Source organism: Pipistrellus kuhlii, unplaced genomic scaffold (genome assembly GCF_014108245.1).
Source record: "Pipistrellus kuhlii isolate mPipKuh1 unplaced genomic scaffold, mPipKuh1.p scaffold_m20_p_4, whole genome shotgun sequence".
In the NCBI taxonomy this organism is placed as follows: Eukaryota; Metazoa; Chordata; class Mammalia; order Chiroptera; family Vespertilionidae; genus Pipistrellus; species Pipistrellus kuhlii.
Window position 1 is genome coordinate 71,809,746 of NW_023425540.1, and position 20,901 is coordinate 71,830,646.

Genomic DNA, 20,901 nt, shown 5'->3' on the forward strand with positions numbered 1-20,901 from the left:
GTTTGTGACAGGTGAGGTTGGAGAAGGGGATCAGTGAGGAAGCAGGTGTAAAGATAACCAACAATCCTGACTGGAGACAGTGTGTAATCGATGTGAATTTGTTGAGAGGTAAACGTGTGTATGCATGTATGCAGTGGCAGTCACTTCCCTGAGTAGGGAAGGGACGAATCAACACCGTAGTCAGTTCTATGTAAAAACGGCCGGCGACCAGATTGCTAGCATTGCTTCCGACAGCTCTGTGTGCTCCTCAAAAAGGAATCATGAGCTCACCAACTTGGGAACACTTCTTTGTCAGTGTGAACTATACTGTCTGCAAGGAATTCAAACATGCAGACTTTCGGTGACAGTGTGTGAAGTGAGGCCAGTTACACAGCTACATCTCCTAATATTTTTGGTATAAAGCAGTTGCTAAAATTAATTCCAGTCTGAAACTTGATAGATTCTCAGTGATGGAATTAACAGGTTTCAAATGGAGGGGGAGGGGGAGGAAGAGGTGGATTAAAAATAAATGTTTATGTCGGAAATTTGAAGCCTGCCCCTAACAAACTGAATACAGAGTTTTCTGTTTCCAGAAGATTTGTTTGCCTTTTTGTATTCACAGGAAAAGTGCATATTCATGCCAGAAATGTATAAACCACCCCCAACAATCTCTTAAGAGAAGTCAGTATTGCCCTTTTATGTCTCAGGCCAGCCGTCAGCTACATGCCCTCTGGTTCCTGGGCCTCTGAGCTGACTTCGATGGTCAGTAAGTCATGTCCCTTTTACTACATATGAAGTGCACAGTACACATGGGGGTGGCCTCCTTTCAGCCAGATCATACAATGCTCGTCTTATTAGGCCTTCCTCTGTATTTATATCGGGTAAGCTATTTAGGACACCTAAATATGTGTTCATTTTGTTTTTTGAGGTTTCAGTCTACCTCTCCCCATCTCTGTACTCCCATTGACAGCACAGAATTTTACATTGTTTGATATTAGACATTTGTGGTTTCATACCCTTAGAAGGCTTTGACACTCCCAGGTGTGTTGGGTTAACATATCAAGAAAAGATATGTTAACCCAAGGCCTCTTTATTTGGAATTTGGAGAATAACACCCAGAATGTAGCATGACGAGCCCACTATCATCCCCAAATTGCAACAAGTTTAGCTGTAGGAATTGAAAATCAAGCAACCAGATTTATTTTAGTATGTGTGCATTTCAAGAGGAACTTATATTTCTGGACTCATTTAAGTAGTAATAGCTGGATTTTATCAGGAATCTTCCCCCACGCCCCCCCCCAAATTTGTACCCAGGTATCACTGTAGTGCCAGTGCTATGAAATAAACAGCTGTGAGATCCAGTAGCACACCCTGGGGGATCTGCCCCATCAGGCCGTTCTGGCAGCCAGTGGCCAGTTTAGGGATCCAGCAGGGTGAGGTCACTGGGCAGATGTACTGGGAGGGAAAAGCCCATTCCTTGCTTTCAACCACAAATGTCTTTTGATAACTAGTAAAATTGGCAAGCGGAATGATTGAAAACATGTGAGAGGTAACTGGATCTAAGTTTCAAGTAGTACATATTTGAAAAGTTTTCCCCAATGTTAAAGTTACTCTTTAAGAGCCTTAACATAATAAAAACAAGGAAATTCCATGTTATGGCTGCCACTTGGCCTTCCCATATTTATTCCAGCAGTCAGATTTGACAGGTCCAATGCTGATTGGTCTGGGACCCCTGCAAGCATTTAAAGCAGGAGGGGTTCAAGCAAAAGCTGGCAACAGCTGGGATGGAGAAAGTCCCGCCGTTTTCAGTGCCAGGCTTATAATTCCATTTTAGTGGATCCTATTTTCTCTTCATGTGGCTGCTTCCTGCATTTACTCACTGAAGTGGATTCAAGATTCTTTCCGAGACAAGTCTTGTTTCTCTCCTTTCCTTTTCCTTGTTCTCATTGCAGATTTTACTGAGTGGTTACCTTCTTGTCAGGTTGTTAATGCTGGACCTCTTTTCCTTGTCCTGTGGCTTCTTTGCTGAAATGCTGAATTGCATGGCCTACTCTTAGCCTCTCCTCCCTCTTATTAATTCTTCCTGTGGCTGCCAGAATGGTCTTTCTAAAGACCGTCAGTGATCCAGTAGCCTGGAGAGTCAACAACACATTGATTCAACACAGTCACCTGCACCTTCAAAGCTTTGACTAGATCTACCACCCAACAAATAGTATAAGTAACTTTGGCATTGGAGACCCCACAGTCTTGCCTTTTTTCAAAGCAGAGCTGGCACCAGCAACCTGATGGGACCGCCTCTACCCTGGTGAGGAGGAAAGAGAGAGGGGATACAGAAAAAGAGCTGGAGGATAAGAAGACCAACAACTTCACCTGTTCCACAGCTGAGATATAATCACAGAAGCTTAGAAGAGAAAGGAACCCTCAAGTTCTTTCTCCCTGTGCCCCTGCAGCCCACTGTCCCCACGTCAAGCCTTTGCACCTTTTGAGAGCATTCTTCTGTAGTGGAGGGAGCAGATTTAGGTGCAGAAAATAGCCTTCTAAATCTCACTTCATAAATGTGTGATACGGTCAGGTTGGCTTTACCTCTGAACCCATGTCCTCGCTCATTGGTGGACACATTAACATCATTATGGCAATTAATGACAAACGTTGTAAAGCAGGAGTCAGTAAACTAGCTGCAGTTGTTGTATTATCTCTGCTAATTCGCCTCCTAGAACTCTCCTTCCCCCACATGAAATTTCACCTTTAAGGCCATCTCTTCCTACCTTTCCTAGGAAGTCTTTCTTGACCTCACAACAGAAAGTCATCTCTCTTCCTTTCAACTCCCAGTAATATTACTAGGAGTATCTCTCCTGTAGCATCTTGCCTTACAGTCGTCCAATTATTTTACCAAGTTATAAGCTTTTTGAGCACCAGTGCACTTTGTTGGCCCTTTTATGTCTGGAGCTGCTCCCATAATAAGCCCAGGAGGAGGGTCACTCTGATGAGTGGACAGTAAGTTGACCCAGGACTGAGTGGTAGAGGAGCATTTGGGCTTCATAGCTGTCCCCCTGGAGTGAAGCCTTGGGTATCCGTTGGCCGTAGATCACATAGGTGCCAAACGTAGGCCATAGCTTTTCTTATGAGAGTCTTTGGGATGCAAGTGAATTCTTCACGATCCCATTGGGCCTCTATAATGTAAGTGTTCCCACTGCAGCTGAACCTTTGCTCTTGCAGTTTATTTAGTATAATACAAATGTATAGAAATCCAGTAATATCCATTGAGCAGACACTTAAAGATAGGGATATAGCTAGGAGAAAACTAGTGAATCATTTTTTTGTCTCAGCTTTTGTTGAAAATCTTGATGAAATAAATATATTGCTGTGCTTTTTTTTTTTACTAGACATAATTGATTGTTTTTTATGATTGAAGATCTTGATTATCATTTCAGATCTATGGCAATAGTTTCTTTATATTTACATTAGCTTGACAGAATCAAATATTCGCTGGCATAGAAGACAGTGCTGCTGCTTGTACAAACTGCCTGTGGCTTCCTGCCTGCGATGGAACGACATGGGCAGAGAAATAGCCGGCCATTGGAACCAACCCGCTTGGCCAGCATTGCTTCCTGATGCCCCGGGGGCAGTGTCCTGAGGCCTAGGCCCCTGGCTGGTATTGCTTAGAGGGTGATGGGGTGGGTAGGAGGTGCCTCTTTGTAGATCACACTCTACTGGGAGCTGCCTTTTTCCCAAACCAGATTAGAATTCTCTCCTCTCCCCTACCTCTCAAGAAGTCACAAGAGGACAAACATGGAAGTACCAAAACGGAGGGTATAGAGAAATGTCATTCCTGGGCCAAGACAAGTGACACCATTTTGCTGAGTTTGATAGAGAAAAATCTCGTTGATATCTATATATTTAAGAAATAACATGTAGCGTTAGGGAAAAACAGGTGAGACAAACCTGAACTTGGAGCAGACACGGAGAGATTAAGAATGCTTTCTAGTTATCATTAATTTTCTGCCTCACTTCCATGCCTTCTCCTGTGGGGTTCCAGAGACACCATGGAATCAAGATTCGGATGAATGGGGGCTGTCTGTACCGGGAGAGAGCTTGGAGGGTGTTGGGAGCTATACTGGCTGAGGGCGCTGTATGCAAATGAATAGCCGAACCCCATTATATAGTTGGTAGCAGTTTGTTGTTATTGTCATTTGTGTTCTCACCGTTAGTGTGAGTTTAGATAGCAGTAGCTCTTCAGCTGCCTTTATAAAGTCTGAGTTAAAGAGCCCCTCCAGCGATGTTTCAGAAAACCCCCTGGACAAGGTGGAGTGCAGCTATCAACCGGAGTCACCATTCCAGTGCCCAGCGTGGCAGGTTGGTAGCAGCACTTTCCAGGGCAGCTCACGAAGCAATTCCTTTTCCTCCCTGGTGTTCCTCACATCTAGTATAGCTAAAGGTGAAACTCTTTTGAGGATTTAAGTGGGTCCTTTAAAATCACATTTCTGTTCTTGGCACCAGGAGCCCTCATGTAGTGTCACCTGTTGGCAACCAGCACCCAGGTTTCCTGATAGCGGCCAGCAGCTCTGGTGCCAGGAGAGAGTGAAGGAATCACAGGCGGCATTCACATTCCCTGCCATATGAGCGTCATTCTGCTGGGCCATCTGGCTGGCAGCAGCGCTCAGCAATGGCAGGATGTTATAAACCATGCTCGCTGAACACCCAAAACCCTGAAAATGAATTGCAAAAATAAAATCAAACCTGGCTCAGAGATGGAGTCTCTTGGCCTGACATAAACTCAAATAAACCTGCTCATTGTTGTTGATAGATGGCTGTTACTGGCTTGACTTTTTTCCCAGCACCTACTCAGCATATTTTGACTTTTACTTACAAATTTCAGTATAAAACATTTGGAGAGCTTTTGGGAGTTTTTATTTGCTAATTAAAATGTGAGAAGGAAATGCAGCTACAGGTAGAGTTCTAGTGCAAGCCACAGCTGTGATTTTTAAAAAAAACACACACACGAAACCTGACAGTTTCAAAATGAAGTTATTAGCACTTCACCTATAACTGTGATAGCTTTTAACTTTCGTGATCTGTCTCTTAAGTGCCCCAACCCTCAGAGTATACAAAAAGGGAGCTAAGTGAGGAAACTGGAGGATACCTTATCTTTGCAGAAGAAAAGAACTATTCCTGTGGAACTTTTTTTTTTTTTTTTTTTTTTAATTTATAAGAACTTTTCTTATTCTTTATGTCATGCAGTTTTCCAAGAACCCTGTGAGCCAGGGCAAGTGATATATTTTATAAATGAGAAAATCAAGACTCAGGGCGTCTTGGTGACTTGTCCAAATTCCTGTAGCCAGGATGGAGCTGGGTCTTCCCAAACTTCTGCTGTCTGCTTTCTAGACTTCACTAATACCAGAAGAGATAGGGCTGTCTGAAAAATCACCTAATACTGTGTCACAAGTCTACTACTTACAAAACAATTAATAAAATATACTCTGATCCTGAAAAAACTCACTCAGTAGATTGCCCACCAAGCCCCGTCCTATATTCCTAATAACACCACCGCAGGCACTGTTGGTTGGCCTGATTTGCAGCCTTGGCTGTGTTGGCAGATGTTTGTGGCTGGGATAGCCCAAGCAGAGCGAGGGAGCTGCTGGGTGGTGGATAGTTTTGCCGCCAAGCATTTTCCCAGAGAAGTGGAAGGGAACCTTTGCCAGCGTGGCTGGTGCCCTGACAAATTGATTCCTGCCAAACAATAGAAACAAATATTTTCAACTGACAGAAATTTTGGCTACAAAAGTATTCAAATTAAAGGCTTATTTCTGAAACAAATACTTTAGGAGGAAAACATTTACAAGTGTAGATGAGATCAGAGTTATCCCTCTTGGCAGTGGCATAGTTGTGTTGTCATTAAAACGCTTCTTTTTGTACCCCCATCCTCACCCCGAGCATCTCCCCCTACTCCCTGCCTCATTTTTAGCCTCCAGTTTCCTGAGGAAAGTCAAGTGTGTTAAACTAGAGTGAGGAAAAGAGGCGTCGGAGTGGTTTACTGCAAAGAGCCTCTGCTTCCACAGTGCTGGTTATCCAGACCTGGATTGGAGTCCTGGCTGTGCTCCTTCATGGAGTGTTTTTTGGGCGGAGCTGATTAGGAACTCGTCATCTCCCTCAGTTTGTGAAATGGGGCAGCAGTGTCTGCTTTGTAGCAGTTAATGCCACCTTCCGAACCTAGAGAGTCTATGTAGATCAGCACTGTCCAGTAGAACTTCCTATGTTGATGGATTGGTCTATATCTGCTCCATCAAATACAGTTGTCGCTAGCCCTCAAAATGTGGGTACTGCAAAGGAGAAACTGAATTTAAATTTACATAACATATGTGGCTGGTGGCTACCATCTTGAATAATGCAATTTTCATTCATTCCGCTCATTTAATTAATTGGTCCCCAGTTCCAGTTAATTGGCTGACAGGTCAGCCCAAGCCCACTGAAGATCTCTCGAGTCTCTCTCTTTCCCCATTCCGAATGCATTTGTAGGGGTTAGGTGTACCAGTTAACAATGCAGATTTTTTTCAATAGATGGAGTTACACATATGTTGATATATATGTGATTCGATATCTATGCTATTTTGTTGTATTGACAAAAGCTTCAAAGCTTCATGTGTCAAATTTTCATAGATATTTTTATGCTTAAAAATGTCGAATCTCATGCCAAAAAAAGAGCATTTGCGTAAAGTTTCAATTCATTATTTTGAAGAAAAGTGCTGCTGAATACTTCGGGAAGCTTATGGTGAACATGCTTCATCTCAAGTAGCTGTGAACACTGGTTTTATTAAACGCTTTAAAAGTGATGATTTTGATGTGAAAGACAAAGAACATCCAGGTCAACTGAAAAAGCTTAAAGACTAACAGTTACACGCATTATTGGGCGAAGATACGTATCAAACTCAAAAACAACTTACAGAAAGATTAAACATTGCTCAGCAAACAATTTCTAATGGTTTACAAACAATGGGAAAGATTTTAAGGAAGGAAAATGGGTGCCACATCAACTGGACGAAAGACAAATGGAAAACCAAAGTCATCAGTAAAAAGTTGCTTCAATGGTACAAAAGAAAGTCTTTTTTGCATCAAATTGTGACTGGCAATGAAAAGTGAATTTATTTTGAGAATCCCAAAGACACAAAATCATGGGTTGATCCAGGTCAACAATCATCATCGACTGCAAGACCAAATCGCTTCAGAAAGAAGACAATGCTGTTTTTGGTGGGATCAGGAAGGTGTAGTGTATTATGAGCTTCTAAAGCCAGGTGAAACAGTTAATACTGATCGCTACCGACAACAAATAATCAATTTGAACCACGCTTTGATGATGAAGCGACCAGAATGTGCCAGAAGACATGGCAAAGTAATTTTACTTCAGGATGACACACCATCACACACTTCAAAACCAGTTAAAGACACGTTAAATGTTCTTGCCTGGGTAGTATTAACCCACCTGCTGTATTCACCAGACCCTGCTCCTTCAGATTGCCACGTGTTCCAATCTATGGCACATGCACTTTCTGAGCAGCACTTCAGAACATACAAAGTGGGAAATTAGGTCTCTGAATGGTTTGCCTCAAAACAAGAAAAGTTCTATTGGGATGGTATCCCAAATTACCTGAAAGATGGAGGAAATGTGTAGCTAGTGATGGATATTACTTTGAATAAAGCACTTTTGGTGTTTTTCTTGAAATTATTGTGTTTTCTTTGATGATAAAATCTGCACTATTAATCGGTACACCTGGTATCTGTTCTCTCTGGCATCCATCTCCTGTCCTGCAGCCAGGGCAGTGGAGCAGTTCCATTGAGCGAGGCAAGAGAATGAATGTTTAAGTCATAGACCACTGCCCACCTAGCATCAACCTTCATGAACATGTAAAAATTTTAACAAGATCTCATTTTGTTTTAAGATTTGTCTCATAATGTATACTAAGTATAAAGAAGAATGATAAACAGTCCTAGCTGGTTTGGCTCAGTGGATAGAGCATTAGCCTGCAGACTGAAGGTTCCCAGATTTGATTCCCAGTCAAGGGCACCTGCCAGGGTTTCTGGCTCGATCCCCAGTAGGGGACATGTAGGAGGCAGCCAATCAATGATTCTCATCATTGATGTTTCTATCTCTCTCTTACTTCTTCTCTCAAGTCAAAAAACGTATATATGAATGAAAAGCACCATGGAGTCAAGGGACCTATTATTATTCCCTGGGCATTTGTTAGCAGATAAGTCATGTATGTGCCCAACCTTTGTTTCCTCATTTGTGACATGGGACTAGCAAAAAAGTGACATGGGCCACTTTTCTTCTAAGTTCATCCTGAGACCCATAGGATTACCGTGTTTCCCCGAAAATAAGACATCCTCCGAAAATAAGACCTACTTACAGGTTTCTTCTGAGTGAAATATAAGGCATTCCTCCAAAAAAATAAGCCCCCCCCCCATCCCTCCTAGGCTCTGTCTCAGAATGCTATTGCTAAGCATGAGAGATTTGGTCCACTGATTCTGAAAGAAATGGAGTCACAAGAAATTCACAAGGAAATTCAGGAATTGGATTGTTATGATGATGTTCCAGAAGATAATGACATGATTGTCATTGAATAAATGAGTAAATTCTTGATACTGTAGGATTCACAGTTTGTCTGGTTTGTGTTGACAACTACCATACTACCATACCGTATACAGGTAATAAATTTCCTTTATTTTCATTTAACAATAAATGTGTACCGTATTCTTCTTCATGGAAAAATAAGACATCCCCTGAAAATAAGGCCTAGTGCATCTTTGGGAGCAAAAATTAATATAAGACACTGTCTTATTTTCGGGGAAATGGTATTAGTACCAGCGGGTCAGACCTCGGCAGCTTCTCCGTGGTCCCCAGTGTGGGTCCTGCAGGGGAGAGTGGAGGCTTGCCCGGGGGGGGGGGGGGGGGGGTCGCACACAATAGAAGCAAAAGACAACAGGCTCACACTTCAACCCAGGAGCAAGACAGAAGAAAGAGCTAGAGAGCCCCGGCAAATGAGGATAGACAGACAGCAAAGACCAACCCAGATGGCACGGTGGGGGCTCATCAGAGGAAGAAGAACCTTTTGGGCTCCTGGGAGAAGTACAAGATCAGAGAGGGGCGAGGCACTCCTGCCATTTGGAGCCGTGCAGTGTCTGAAAGGCTGTGGCTGGCAGGCAGATTTAGTTTTGTTTTGTGATCCAGGCAGAGCAGTAAAGAATGCTTCTTAGGGAGCAGACATTTTTGTAGCTCAGAACTGGGCAGATGTCAACAATTTCATATGGTCCAATTAATATGTGAAGTAGAATTCTTTCAATAGGGTTAAAAGACGCCTCTTCCTCTTCCTGGGCTGTGTGTGCCTACTCTCAGTGACACCGGTCTCTATCCCCCAATACTCCATTATGCATCACCCAGACACGTCTCTCACATCTCCCTGTTGAAATGAGAGTCTGGCAAGTACTATGTGTAGTGCAGTGCTTGTTGGATACATCTGGCATTTTTTGTCTTTGCATATTGGGTTTTCTGTGTGATGAAAATCAGTCAAAAACAAAAATCTTGAAATTTCTTTAATACTGAGGAATTCACAAAAAGGCTGTATGAAAACTTAGTGCTCTAGCTTTTGTTAGGCCAGTTTATTTTTATTCAGTTTTATTTTCTGAGCATGCCTTCACTTGATCCAAAATCAAGATTGTATTAAAAAATATACTGAGAGCCGAAACCTGTTTGGCTCAGTGGTAGAGCGTCGGTCTGCAGACTGAAAGGTCCCAGGTTCGATTCTGGTCAGGGGCATGTACCTTGGTTGCGGGCACTTCCCCGGTAAGGGGTGTGCAAGAGGCAGCTGGTGGATGTTTCTCTCTCATCGACGTTTCTAGCTCTCTTTCTCTCTCCCTTCCTCTCTGTACAAAATCAATAAAATATATATATTTAAAAATATATACTGAGAAACCTGCCCCCACCTCCGTACCTTTCTATCTGCACCATCATCCAGTGATGCAGCCTTTAGCTGGAAAGGCCAACAGGGAGCAAGTGTATGTTGGAGTAATTATTTCATTTGAATTTTCTAGATTGGATATTAATATCAAGTCATCCTTCAGCATCACAAAATACTGAGTGCATATTAGACTCACACTGGTTTAAGAGTTAAATGGGTATGAGAAAATAATCTTTATTGGAGGTGAGGCCAGGTTGAATAGCAAGAGGAAAACGAAACTAACATCATCACTCATAGCACCAGCATTTGATCTTATCTGATCTTCATAACAGCTCTAGGAGTCATGTATCTGTGTCCCCATTGTAGGTTAGGCTGCTGTACTGATTACAGAGCTGACAGGTAGTGAGAGTCCATATGTACACGGGTCTCCCTCTACACTGTCCTGTAGCCTTTCAAAACCCCCCCTCCCCCAATTCCTGGACCCAAACATTCTCTCCTTTCTCTGGGCTCCTAGGGAACAGGACCCACCTTCATGCTAGACATATAGCCACTATGCTCTGTGCCCTGTGAGATCTGGCCAGGAGGTTACGTGGTTGCGTTCCTATCATTTCACTCTAATTGCCAAGATAGGGGAAGATGGCTGGTTGTGTTGTACAGATTTCAGCAAGGCTGAAACACAGTGTTTCTGATTAAACCCCTGGACAACTAGAAACTTGAACTCTAGGTAGTCTCTTGCTCACACACCCATGTTTTTTGTTTTTGTTTTTTAATATATTTTATTGATTTTTTACAGAGAGGAAGAGAGAGGGATAGAGAGTTAGAAACATCGATGAGAGAGAATCATCGATCAGCTGCCTCTTGCACACCCCCTACTGAGGGTGTGCCTGCAACTAAGGTACATGCCCTTGACTGAAATCGAACCTGGAAACCTTTCAGTCCATAGGCCGACACTCTATCCACTGAGCCAAACCGGTTCCGGCACACACCCATGTTTTTGTTCCCTGAGTCAGAGAACCACAGGGAGTGATTATCCCAGAGAGGTCACTTCTTGTCCACCCAGTTAAGCCAGCATTTACTGAACACCTACTGTGTGTTGGGCTCTGTGCCGGCACCGCAAGAGCCTCATTTTCCCCGCTCTGGGAAAAGCACTCTTTCCTGAATTTCCCCTATTGGTATCTGCGATTGGGGGCACAGATATGAAGCAGAAGTGCCCCATCTAACAGGGGAACAACTTCAACAGCGAACCTCATGTATGCTCTGCTGCTCCCTGTTTTCCTAAAAGCCCAGTTGAAATGGACTTTTCCTATTCCTGTGTCTCTTCCCCCAATTCTTACAGTAGAGCTGTGATGAAAGTTACTTCTGAGGCTGCTTAGAGAGTTTGCCCGGCTATTTCTCCGCTAGTGTCCACAGAAGGCTGGGCCTACGTCTTTCCTTCAGACCCTCAGCACAGGCTGTTTCCTCTGCCTCAAAACCTTTCCTTTCTCTCTCCATTAAACTGATCTCCAATCGGATACCACTTCCAAGGGCTCCTAAGCAGGGAGGAGCCCCTCTTAGCCATAGACTTCTAATTCTTATAAAAGTACCATTCTACAGCTTTACCCAGGATCCTTTGAGGATGAGTGAGAGGGGGGTGTGGGTCTCCTCCAGGTTCTCCTTCCCTCTTCCTCAGCCATTCTTGCCTTCAAGAGCCAGTTCTGCCAGCCTTTTCTCTTCCTCCTCAGCCCCCCAGAGCCCCCTGAACTGTTCCAGACTATTCTCTGCCATTCAGGACTTCAGTGCTTGGGTTAGTGCCCCCTCTCCCCCGCCCCCCGTTTTTATTTTTATTCTGCGCAGCCATCTCTCCTTCCTACTGGAAGCCTTGCCAGCCTTCAGAGTTCTTAAATGTGTCTCCCCTCTCCTTATAATGGATATTGGTGCCTCTGCCAGAGTATATCCCTGCCAGCCTGCAGGCTCTTCTTCGAGGTGCTATTATTTTCATGAAGCTGCTTCTAATTTTCTCCCAAGGAGAAGCAATCTCTCCTCCTTTGAGCCCTTTAGCACTTTTTCTTGGGACTGGTGTTATAGCGTTTACTTTATTTTGCCTTTTTTTTTTTTTTTTAAAGCTTATTCTTTCATTTATCAAATTTTGACTACCCACCTGTGATGTGCCCCAGCTGCACATCAAGTGCTGAGAATCCCGTAGTGAGCAACACACAGTCCTTGCCAGAGCTTATAACCCACTGGCTGGACGTTAACCAGGCACCTACCCACACAAAGGCAGAATTGCAAACTAGGCTTTCTGCCAGAGACACAGTTCAGGGAATGGGGCACATACCTCCCAATCTCTTCTGGGCAGGGTAGAGGATGAAGGGATAGGAAAGGGGTATTTTGAGTGGAGATCAGGCAGTTTCACTGAAGAGAGAAAGGAAAGGCTTTCAGGCAGAGGAAACAGCCTGTGCTGAGGGTCTGAGGGAAAGGAGTAGGCCCAGCCTTCTGCGGACACTAGAGGAGACCAATGTACCCGTGTAGGAGCCTGGGGGCCCTCAGTGGTCTCACCCCAAGCCCTCTGGGAAGCCACCAAACAGTTCTGAGTAAGAATGACGAGCTCAGATTTGGGCTATGTCATGGCATGTGCCCTTTCTTGCAGGGTATATGTGTATATCCGGTCACCTTTACAGTTGTGTGGTAATGTATGCCCGAAAGGGAATGAAGAATGCCTTAATCTTGCATCAGACTGAACTCCCTGAAGCTCCCTGAACCTACTCCAGTACCTCCTGCCTTTAGTCAGTGCTGTTTTCCTCCATTCAGTTTGCTTGTTCCCCTCCTTGCCTTCTGTTGAGATTCTCCTGGGCTGCATGCAGGGAGGGTAGGAAGCTCACAGTTCAGGGCGGGGCGGGTGGGTCTCTCCCTCTGTTCCATCTGTTCCATCTTTGCCATTTGTCCACTATGGTCCCTGTTGGAGATCCGTCTAATTCTGTGGAAACTACAGCTTCCTGAGTGGAAATGCTCACTGCTGGCTCACGTGACTGCCATCACATGACAACATGGTAGCCATAATTCAGAGTTTTGCATTACCTGGTCCTGAATCACAGTGTGTGAGTGGAAAAGTGGGAAGGATTAAGTGTCTGGGGGGGAAAAAAACCCTTGGGAAATATGTGGTCAGATTTGGTTCTCTTTAAAGTAAGTGAAAGCATGAACATTGACTTTGGGAATTCTGCAGGTTCTCCTTTAAATAGAGATCATTGTCACATACCCATGAACAGAACACTGTCCTTCCTGTAGTACCATGTAGGAGGACCTTTCTGGGAATGAGGCATTCATAGGTCCTTATCAGCCCTTCACAACCCATGTTGTCTTGTTATAGAGGAAAAAGATATTTTAATATATAAATATTTACTTTGTAGGAGTAGTCATTACATTTCATGCTCAAAATTAAAAATGTACAAATAGATAAACCGTGAAAGCACCTCGTCCCAGGCCCCCACCTGTTCATTTTCCTCCGTAGGATAGGGAATGGCAGAGCATCTTTTATTTGTGGAGTCTTCCAGAGAGAGCCTGTGTGTAAGCACATTACTTATGCATGTAGATCTGTGTACTCACAGTGGCTGTCCTGATCACTGTTTGGGGACATGTCTGGGGAGTGGCTTTTACATTTCTAATATTAGCCTGCCTCCTAGCAGTCCCTGTCACTACTTCCATGCCCAAGCAAGGCTGGCCTCTGCTTACTGATGGCACTTTCCTGTCATGTGCTCCTACCCCATTCCCACCCATACCCTGGGGGGACCTGAACAGGTTCCTGGTTCTTCTGAATCCTGATCTGGGCCTAAAACAGCACCTACTCCCCAGGTATTGTGCCGTGTACTCAATGAGCCCACATAGAGAGGAGGAGGAGGAGGGTGAGCCAGTCTTACCCACAGGTCCAAGGCAAGATAGACATCTTTCACAAAAACTTTAAGAGCTTTCTTGCTGGCAGTATGTTCTTCCTTTTCTACCTCTACTTCTGCTTTCGTTCCACCAGCCTGGTCCCTTTCTCTTGTCACTCTTCCTTGCCTGCCTAGTTTCTTCGGCTGGACTGTGGGTACCTGGAGGTCAGTTCAGGGTCAGGTTCCAATTCATCTGTGCAGCCCAGGTGCCTCCAGCCTAATTGGGGGTGCTGGTGGCAGAATGAATTGAGGCCTAAATCAAGTGCATGGCTCTGATAGTACAGTAAAAGTTACCTTGATGGAGCACTTGACATGCATTGTCGTAATTATCTCCAGAGAGGCAATGTTATTTGACCAAAACTACACAGGTTACAACAGAGATGGAGCCTGGATTTCAAGCCAGGATTCTCTGAGGCCACTGCCTGAGGGTTATGAGATATTCAGTGTAGGGGGCTGGGATGGGTATGACAAGAAGGCGGCTGATGTTAGGTGGGCTTGGGCCCTTCACTCCTTTCTAGTCAGAGCAGCTCTCATTTGTCCTAATGATTCTGTTGCTGGAAATAAAATAGAAAATGTCATGAGGACTACCTGGTGCAGAAACACAGACACTGCGGTTGGTATTTTCCTTTTTGCACAAGTATTCTTTGTTTTCACTAATAAAGCCATTTAAAATTCTTACATGGGATTGTTGTTTGATTAGTTTAGCAGGTAGACACTAAAGAAACACCAGATGAACTTTTTGGTTTAAAATTAGCGACCATAAAAAGACAATACTTGCATTGCTGATGCAGCTGGCCCGGTGATTTCTCTGTCAGGCCAGGGTGCTCAGGGACAAGGGCCTCCTCCACAGGGCTGGCCTGGGGCCTAAGAAGAGAGTCTCACAAAAGTGAGACTTGTTTTATTTGGGAAATATTTTCCCCACAGTTTCTTTTAGACAGGTTTGTGGTTGCTGTTTATTGTTTATGTTTAGTAAATCTTTAATCCTTGGCTGAGAGGCTGGGGTTCAGGCAGAAAGAAACTTAAAATGTTAGGAGCTTGGTCCTTTTAGGATCAGTCAGAAATGGAGAAAAAGCGTGCCAGAAGTTATAATCCAGAGGAAAAAATGATTGCAGCCATCCACAGCTCTTCAGCAGTACCCTCGTTTCAGAGAGTCAGATGCACTGAACCCTTGGTCCCGCAGCCAAAGGTCTTTCCCTGGACTTTGTCGCCGCCTGACATTAGCCATCTCTTGGTCACTTAGAAAGAAAATCCCACAGCTTCTCCAGGTGCCATCCTTGCAAGACACTTTCCCAGGACTTCCTCCAGCTCTTTCAGCCTAGTTGGAAGGGCCTCTGTGTTCAGAGCCGGTGGGTTTGTTCCCAGCCCTGCCAGCTCCTCATCGCCTCAGGTCTGGGGCTGTCAGTGTTTCCAGCAGGAGGAGAGTTCGAAATAGTTCTGAGGGGACAACCTTGTCTGTCCTTCCTCTGGGAAGTCTGGCCACCTCCTCCTCATTCATAAGCCCTGGGACTGGCCAGTGTGCAGTGCGTTGGGCAAGAAACAGCTGTTGTTTTGACAGAGGATGTGCTTGCCTTACTTTCTGCATCACCAGAGTGAGTCAGGAGGCCATTGCCAACCCTAGGCAGGTGGACCCGCAGACCATGAACTCATATATGGGGTGCATTATGTAAAATATGTTTCTATTATCATATGTGTATATTTTCACATTAGTAGTACTTTAAAAGATTAAGATACACTGCAGTTTTTCCTATTAGGTAATCCATGCACATGGCAAAATAGCCAAAAGACATATATTGAATAGCAAGTCCCTCCTCCTGGTGGCTCCTCAAAGCCAAGGACAATTACAGTTGTCTCCTGAACCTTTCTAGAGATAGTTGAAACTTAGGTAGGCATATGTATAGAAACTCTCTTAAATAGTGTTAGCATTAGTTTTGCACATTGCTCTTTTCACTTAAATATATCTTAAAGATCACTCCATCTTGTATAGTGCATGTAGGACTGTATTTTTTTTCTTGTTTAACCATTGCAGAATAACCCTGAGTAGATATGCCAGTCTGCTATTGTTGGGTATTTAGGTTGGTTTTCCGTTTTTTGGATTTTTCTCCTCGCAAGTTTTTAATGCTGTGAGGACTCTACATTCGATCTCACTTGTGACCAGTGACTCAGGGGCTAAGGGTTCTGTATTTTGCCCCCCCCCCAACACATTAAATTCCCTTGTTAATGTGTCATTACATTTGACACTTGGAGTGTAGGCAGGCTGGGTAGATAATAAAACAGTATTTGGCTTATGTTTAGTAACTTTCTCCTCCCTTTGTGTTGTCCCCGCAGCCTGGGACAGCCTTGGTGTCCTTTAGAAAGGTTCAGTGGTTTTATTTTATTCAATCAAAGATCGTAAAGATTGCGAGGCTGAAATCTGACCAACCATACTTGGGGAGGTGACAGCCGTTCGCCCCACCACCACCACCCCGCAATCTCTGAACGTTCAGTCTTTTCTCCTCGCTGTGCCAATCTGTTTTCCTGGTGGTGGGTGGCAGCACGATATTGTATCAGGAGACCCCCCTTTGGTTTCTCACGTGGACCTGCATATGTCTGCACGGGTGGGGAAGGGAGTGTGGCAGGCCCCCCGGGGTCTCCCAACTGCCAACAGCAGGTCTCCTCAGGCTCGCCGGCCCTCAGCCCTGTGGTAAAGGTGGTTTTGCCTTTCATCAAGTGACCTGTCCCAAGCGCAGCCTTTCTGTCTGTCTCTGTAATGGATCTGCTTAGAAGGCTGGCGGGGAGCCTCGGGGATAAGAGGGTCTCATAGATAGTGTGCTCTTCCAAAGCACCCACCCCCAATCCCACGGTCTCCAAGCTCTTCCCTCTAGTGAGCCTGCAGCACCCAGCTTTGGGCCACAAAAGTCACCAAACACTGCTGATTTTGTGCCCTCTCCCCCCCCCTCAGCTCTGGAATTAGGGTCCTCGTTGAAAGCAGTCAAGGGCTCTCTGTTTTTCTGTAAGTTTTCTGCATCTGTGTGTGACTGGAACGAAACATCAACTTTACTTTTTTTGTCATATTTCAATATTGGCTTCTTTCCCCCTTCTTGAAGTCTCCCTTTATAACTTCTGCTGCTGCTGCTTAAATATAGATGTCTAAGTCCTCCTCCTTACCAGATTGTTTATATTTTTGAAGAGCCTTCTGCTTATCTGCGATTGCTCTCTCTTTTCTATCTCCATCCCTGCGTTACCACATTGCTTTCGGTTGCTCTTTTTTTCTGCCTTCACTTGACTGGGATGTGTTTCAAATGTGGTCTATCAAAATGTGCAGTGTTTCCCTCTTTGCTGCAGTAGCTTTGACATCTGTTCTTGAATTCTAGCCCACGTTATTCTTTTGGACTTGTTTGCCCAAGATTTGCTGTAATGCCAGAATCACTAAAGGGAAGAGTGTGGTGTGGTATTCTCTCCCCCTCCAGTCCCCGCCTCCCCTTTAAACTGTCCAGTTTCCAAGTCGACAGCACACTGGATGTTTGTTCCAGCACTCTGTCATCTCGTCTGGCAGTGGCCCACCCGTAGTGGTACGAGTGAAGTGTTCACCAGCAGGGCTTACAGACTACTTCAGTATTCCCACCAAATAGGAAAGCAGGTGGAACTTCATGAGGTGGGTGGAAGGTAGGTGGAGAAACTCTCACCTGCTTCCTGGATGGCTCTGGATGGATTTTCATTTTTATTTTACTTGCCTTTCAGCCTTTGATGGGGTCCTTGCTCTGTTGTACCTGCTCCTGAGGGGAATAGTCCAGACCATTAAGAAGCCACTTGGGACAGCCACTGTAACCCTAAGCAGAATGTGCTAGTGTGTGTCTTTAAAATGGGCCTCTCAGAGGCTATGGGAACGTGTCCTTGAGCTTCTGCTGTCTGGGCCCATCTGCTGTAAGCTTGTTTGAAACTGATCCTTTTGGTGGCTGCTCCCAGAATTCCTGAGGTCAGGGCACAGCCTCTCTGATGCTTTGAGTATCAGTTTGTTGCGTGGAGCAGAGCCCATAGCCCTTAGCCTTTGACAGGTCCTCTTACAGGGAACCCATACCTGGTGCTTCTCAGAGTTCCAGAACCAGTGAAATAAGCCTCATTTCTGAATGTTTATAAGATATCAGAAATCATTAGTCTTGGAATTTACCTTTTGAAAACAAGTAACAGGTTAAATGATGGCTAACCTGTAGTAAGCCCCACAATAAATATTTGTTGAATTAAAGCAATGAAGCATCATTACAAAAGATTCGGATCCACACTGTTGAAGGATAGCCAAACTGAATGCCCTAATGAGAAGTGCAAAACGAGTCCAAAGGACGGAGCACAGAGACATGACAAGAAGAAACACTTGTTAAGAACAGAAGAAGCGAGTGACTCCAGGGAGGGATGCCCTTTGGAATTGGCCTGGTTTTAGCAAAAAGACAAAAAAAGTATCTGTTTGTACTAGTACAGAAACAGTAATTTGTGAGATGGTGTCAATACACACATCAAAGCCGAGAGAGTTTGGTTTTCGCAAACTAGCGCATGAGGCTGGATGGGAACCATGTGATCGGGTCTCTTTACCGTCTCTTTCCCTGTCCACAGCCCCCAGCGTCACTCTGTTGAGGAGGTGACAGTCCATGGAGCACCAAGGGCTGTCCCCAGTGTTCTGGTCAAATGCAAATATGATCCCCTCTGGTACAAACTGCAATTACAATCTTGTCTTTCCCCTTTTTTTTTGTCTCTCTTGACAGAGGGAACTCGATGCCACCGCAACAGTATTGGCAAACCGGCAAGATGAAAGCGAGCAGTCTAGAAAGCGGCTCATTGAGCAGAGCCGAGAGTTCAAGAAGAACACTCCAGAGGTGAGGCAGCATTCCGGCCAGGTCTCTTTGCAGGGGTCTCACTATCCTGTTACATAATCAGAAGATGTGTTGTAAGCATTTAATTTCTGTCAGACAGTCTGCCTTCTTTTGATTGCCCTCAGCCCTGTACCAGCAGACTGCTTGCTTCCATGAGGGCTAAAGAACGCGGGCATTGACAGGTTGTCTGAGCAAATTTAAAGCATGATGAGCTAATTGCAGAGGCAGACACTGCCGTCTGGGTCTTCAAGAATACGTGGCCAGGTCAGACCCTTGAGCCCACCCCCGCCTCTGGTCCCTGCCCTCCATGCCCACACTACCCTCAAGTCTATGGAGAATCACTGAGTGTGAGGCTGTAGATGATGGAGGGCAGGCAGGGTAGCTGAGGACTGCCCACATCTCAGGATGCATATGCCAATACTTCTTGTAAATCAGACATTTAGTCTGGTAAGGCCTTTTAAATGCCTCTGTTTCCTGAAATATGCTTTAAAGGGCACTGGAAATGTGCTCTTTATGTGCTCCTTTGTGTGTGTGTGTGTGTGTGTATGTGTGTGTGTGTGTAAGTTCGTGTTCGGAGGACAGTGTTTGGAGTAGTTAGATCAGCAGTTTGGCCCCATCTCCCGGGCCTCCAGATTCTTCCTTGGGGGTCACAGGGACAGGCCTGGAAGAATAGCTGCTTTCTGGGAGGGTGCCTTTAACCTTCACAATATATCTCATTTACAATGTACAGAAATCCTGTAAAATGGTGAGTGAATTGAATTTTTAAAAGTGGTCTTGTTTTAAGCGTTCCAAGGAGATTGCTATTTAAGTGAGTGCTATTGTGAATCATTTGGGGAAACAAATAATTAACCCTCTGTTTTCAGAATAAATATGTTGGGAGAAAACATAATAGCTCTGGGGAAAGAGAAAGGGCTCTAGGGGTCGACCTACCTAAAGGCTTTTTTATTTTATTTTTTTAATATATTTTATTGATTTTGTACAGAGAGGAAAAGAGAGGGATAGAGAGTTAGGAACATCGATGAGAGAGAGTCATCGATCAGCTGCCTCTTGCACACCCCCTACTGGGGATATGCCCGCAACCAAGGTACATGCCCTTGACCGGAATCGAACCTGGGACCTTTCAGTCCCCAAGCCGACGCTCTATTGAGCCAAACCGGTTTTGGCTACCTAAAGGCTTTTAATTTGAGACCCACGATTTACCCTCTCCATCCCACCTGCCCTGTGTGGATCTGCCATATTTTGACAGACCAAAAATGCAGATCAGAGTAATTCATGGGGGTTGCTGCCCTCTGCAGTTTCGGGGGAGCCTCTATTCTCCATGTTCCATCTTGTCCGGAGTAAAGATAGGAGCAAAGAAAGGAACTAAGGATAGGATCCTTCTGTTGCCTCTTTCTCTTGGGCTACTTCAGGGTAGGTCTTCCTAGAGATTCTTGCAGTAGGGTTTCCCAAGCTCTCATTCTTGACTTTGTTTCCCCCACCAACCTCTGCCATGACTGTCTCTCAAGCCACTCTCAACACTCTTGGCAGTAAGCAACTGTCATCTGTCCTCTCTCCTTACTGCCCTCCCTTGGGAACCATATGTCCAGCAGTGACCATAGAAAAAAGGTTAGACAACCTTAAGTAAACCTAATCTGTCATATGACAAGTACAGTGAGGAAGCAGAGAATTGGATTCTTGGGTGTTCCTCTGGACCCCAGATTCCTGTTAGCTGCCAAGGGCCTGTTCCGGCGAGGTGGGGCGTGTTTCACCCGGCCACCTAGTGTTGCACTCGGTTGATAAATGTTGCTTGTACTGAACTGGGCCCGGTTCCTCCATTGATGTCTAAATGGGCCTTGTTTTGCAGGAACTGGGTACCAGCTCACATGGTTTGTGTTGTGTCCCATGCCAGTTACTTGAAAAAAACCTCACCTTAAACTGCATTTTATCTCCTAATCCCAATACACAGAAGAGGCTTGGGAAGGAAGCAGCCTGATTGGTAAATGCCATTTGGGGCACTTTTTTTCAGGGCACAGTTTTAAACATTGTTTTCTGTGGAGAAAAGGACCGAGAAACTCTCCTGTAAGAGGATGGAAGTTGCCGTCCTGCTTGTTTCTGGCCTCTGCTAGTTGGTCGAGGCTGGCACCCACTCGGTCTGCTTCCCCTGCAGTAGGGAGAGTCTGGCTGCAGCACGAATCTCAGCAAGTGTAGAAGGGTGAAGCTTTGGGGTTTCAGATTAGAGGATCCCGACTTCTCTTT

General features: G+C 44.9%; 1 protein-coding gene across 15 annotated transcripts in view; it reads left to right on the forward strand.

The window, feature by feature from the left end:
* Window positions 1–20,901, forward strand: part of CUX1 (cut like homeobox 1) — a 349,872-nt gene that overhangs the window by 58,975 nt on the left and 269,996 nt on the right. For 13 of the 15 annotated variants that reach the window (XM_036408954.2, XM_036408960.2, XM_036408966.2 and 10 more), the window contains exon 2: window positions 18,559–18,669. The exons of the other annotated variants lie outside the window; for them this stretch is intronic. In XM_036408954.2, the coding sequence (XP_036264847.1) occupies window positions 18,559–18,669 (111 nt within the window). The remainder of the gene's footprint in view (window positions 1–18,558; window positions 18,670–20,901) is intronic. 15 annotated transcript variants of the gene reach the window in all.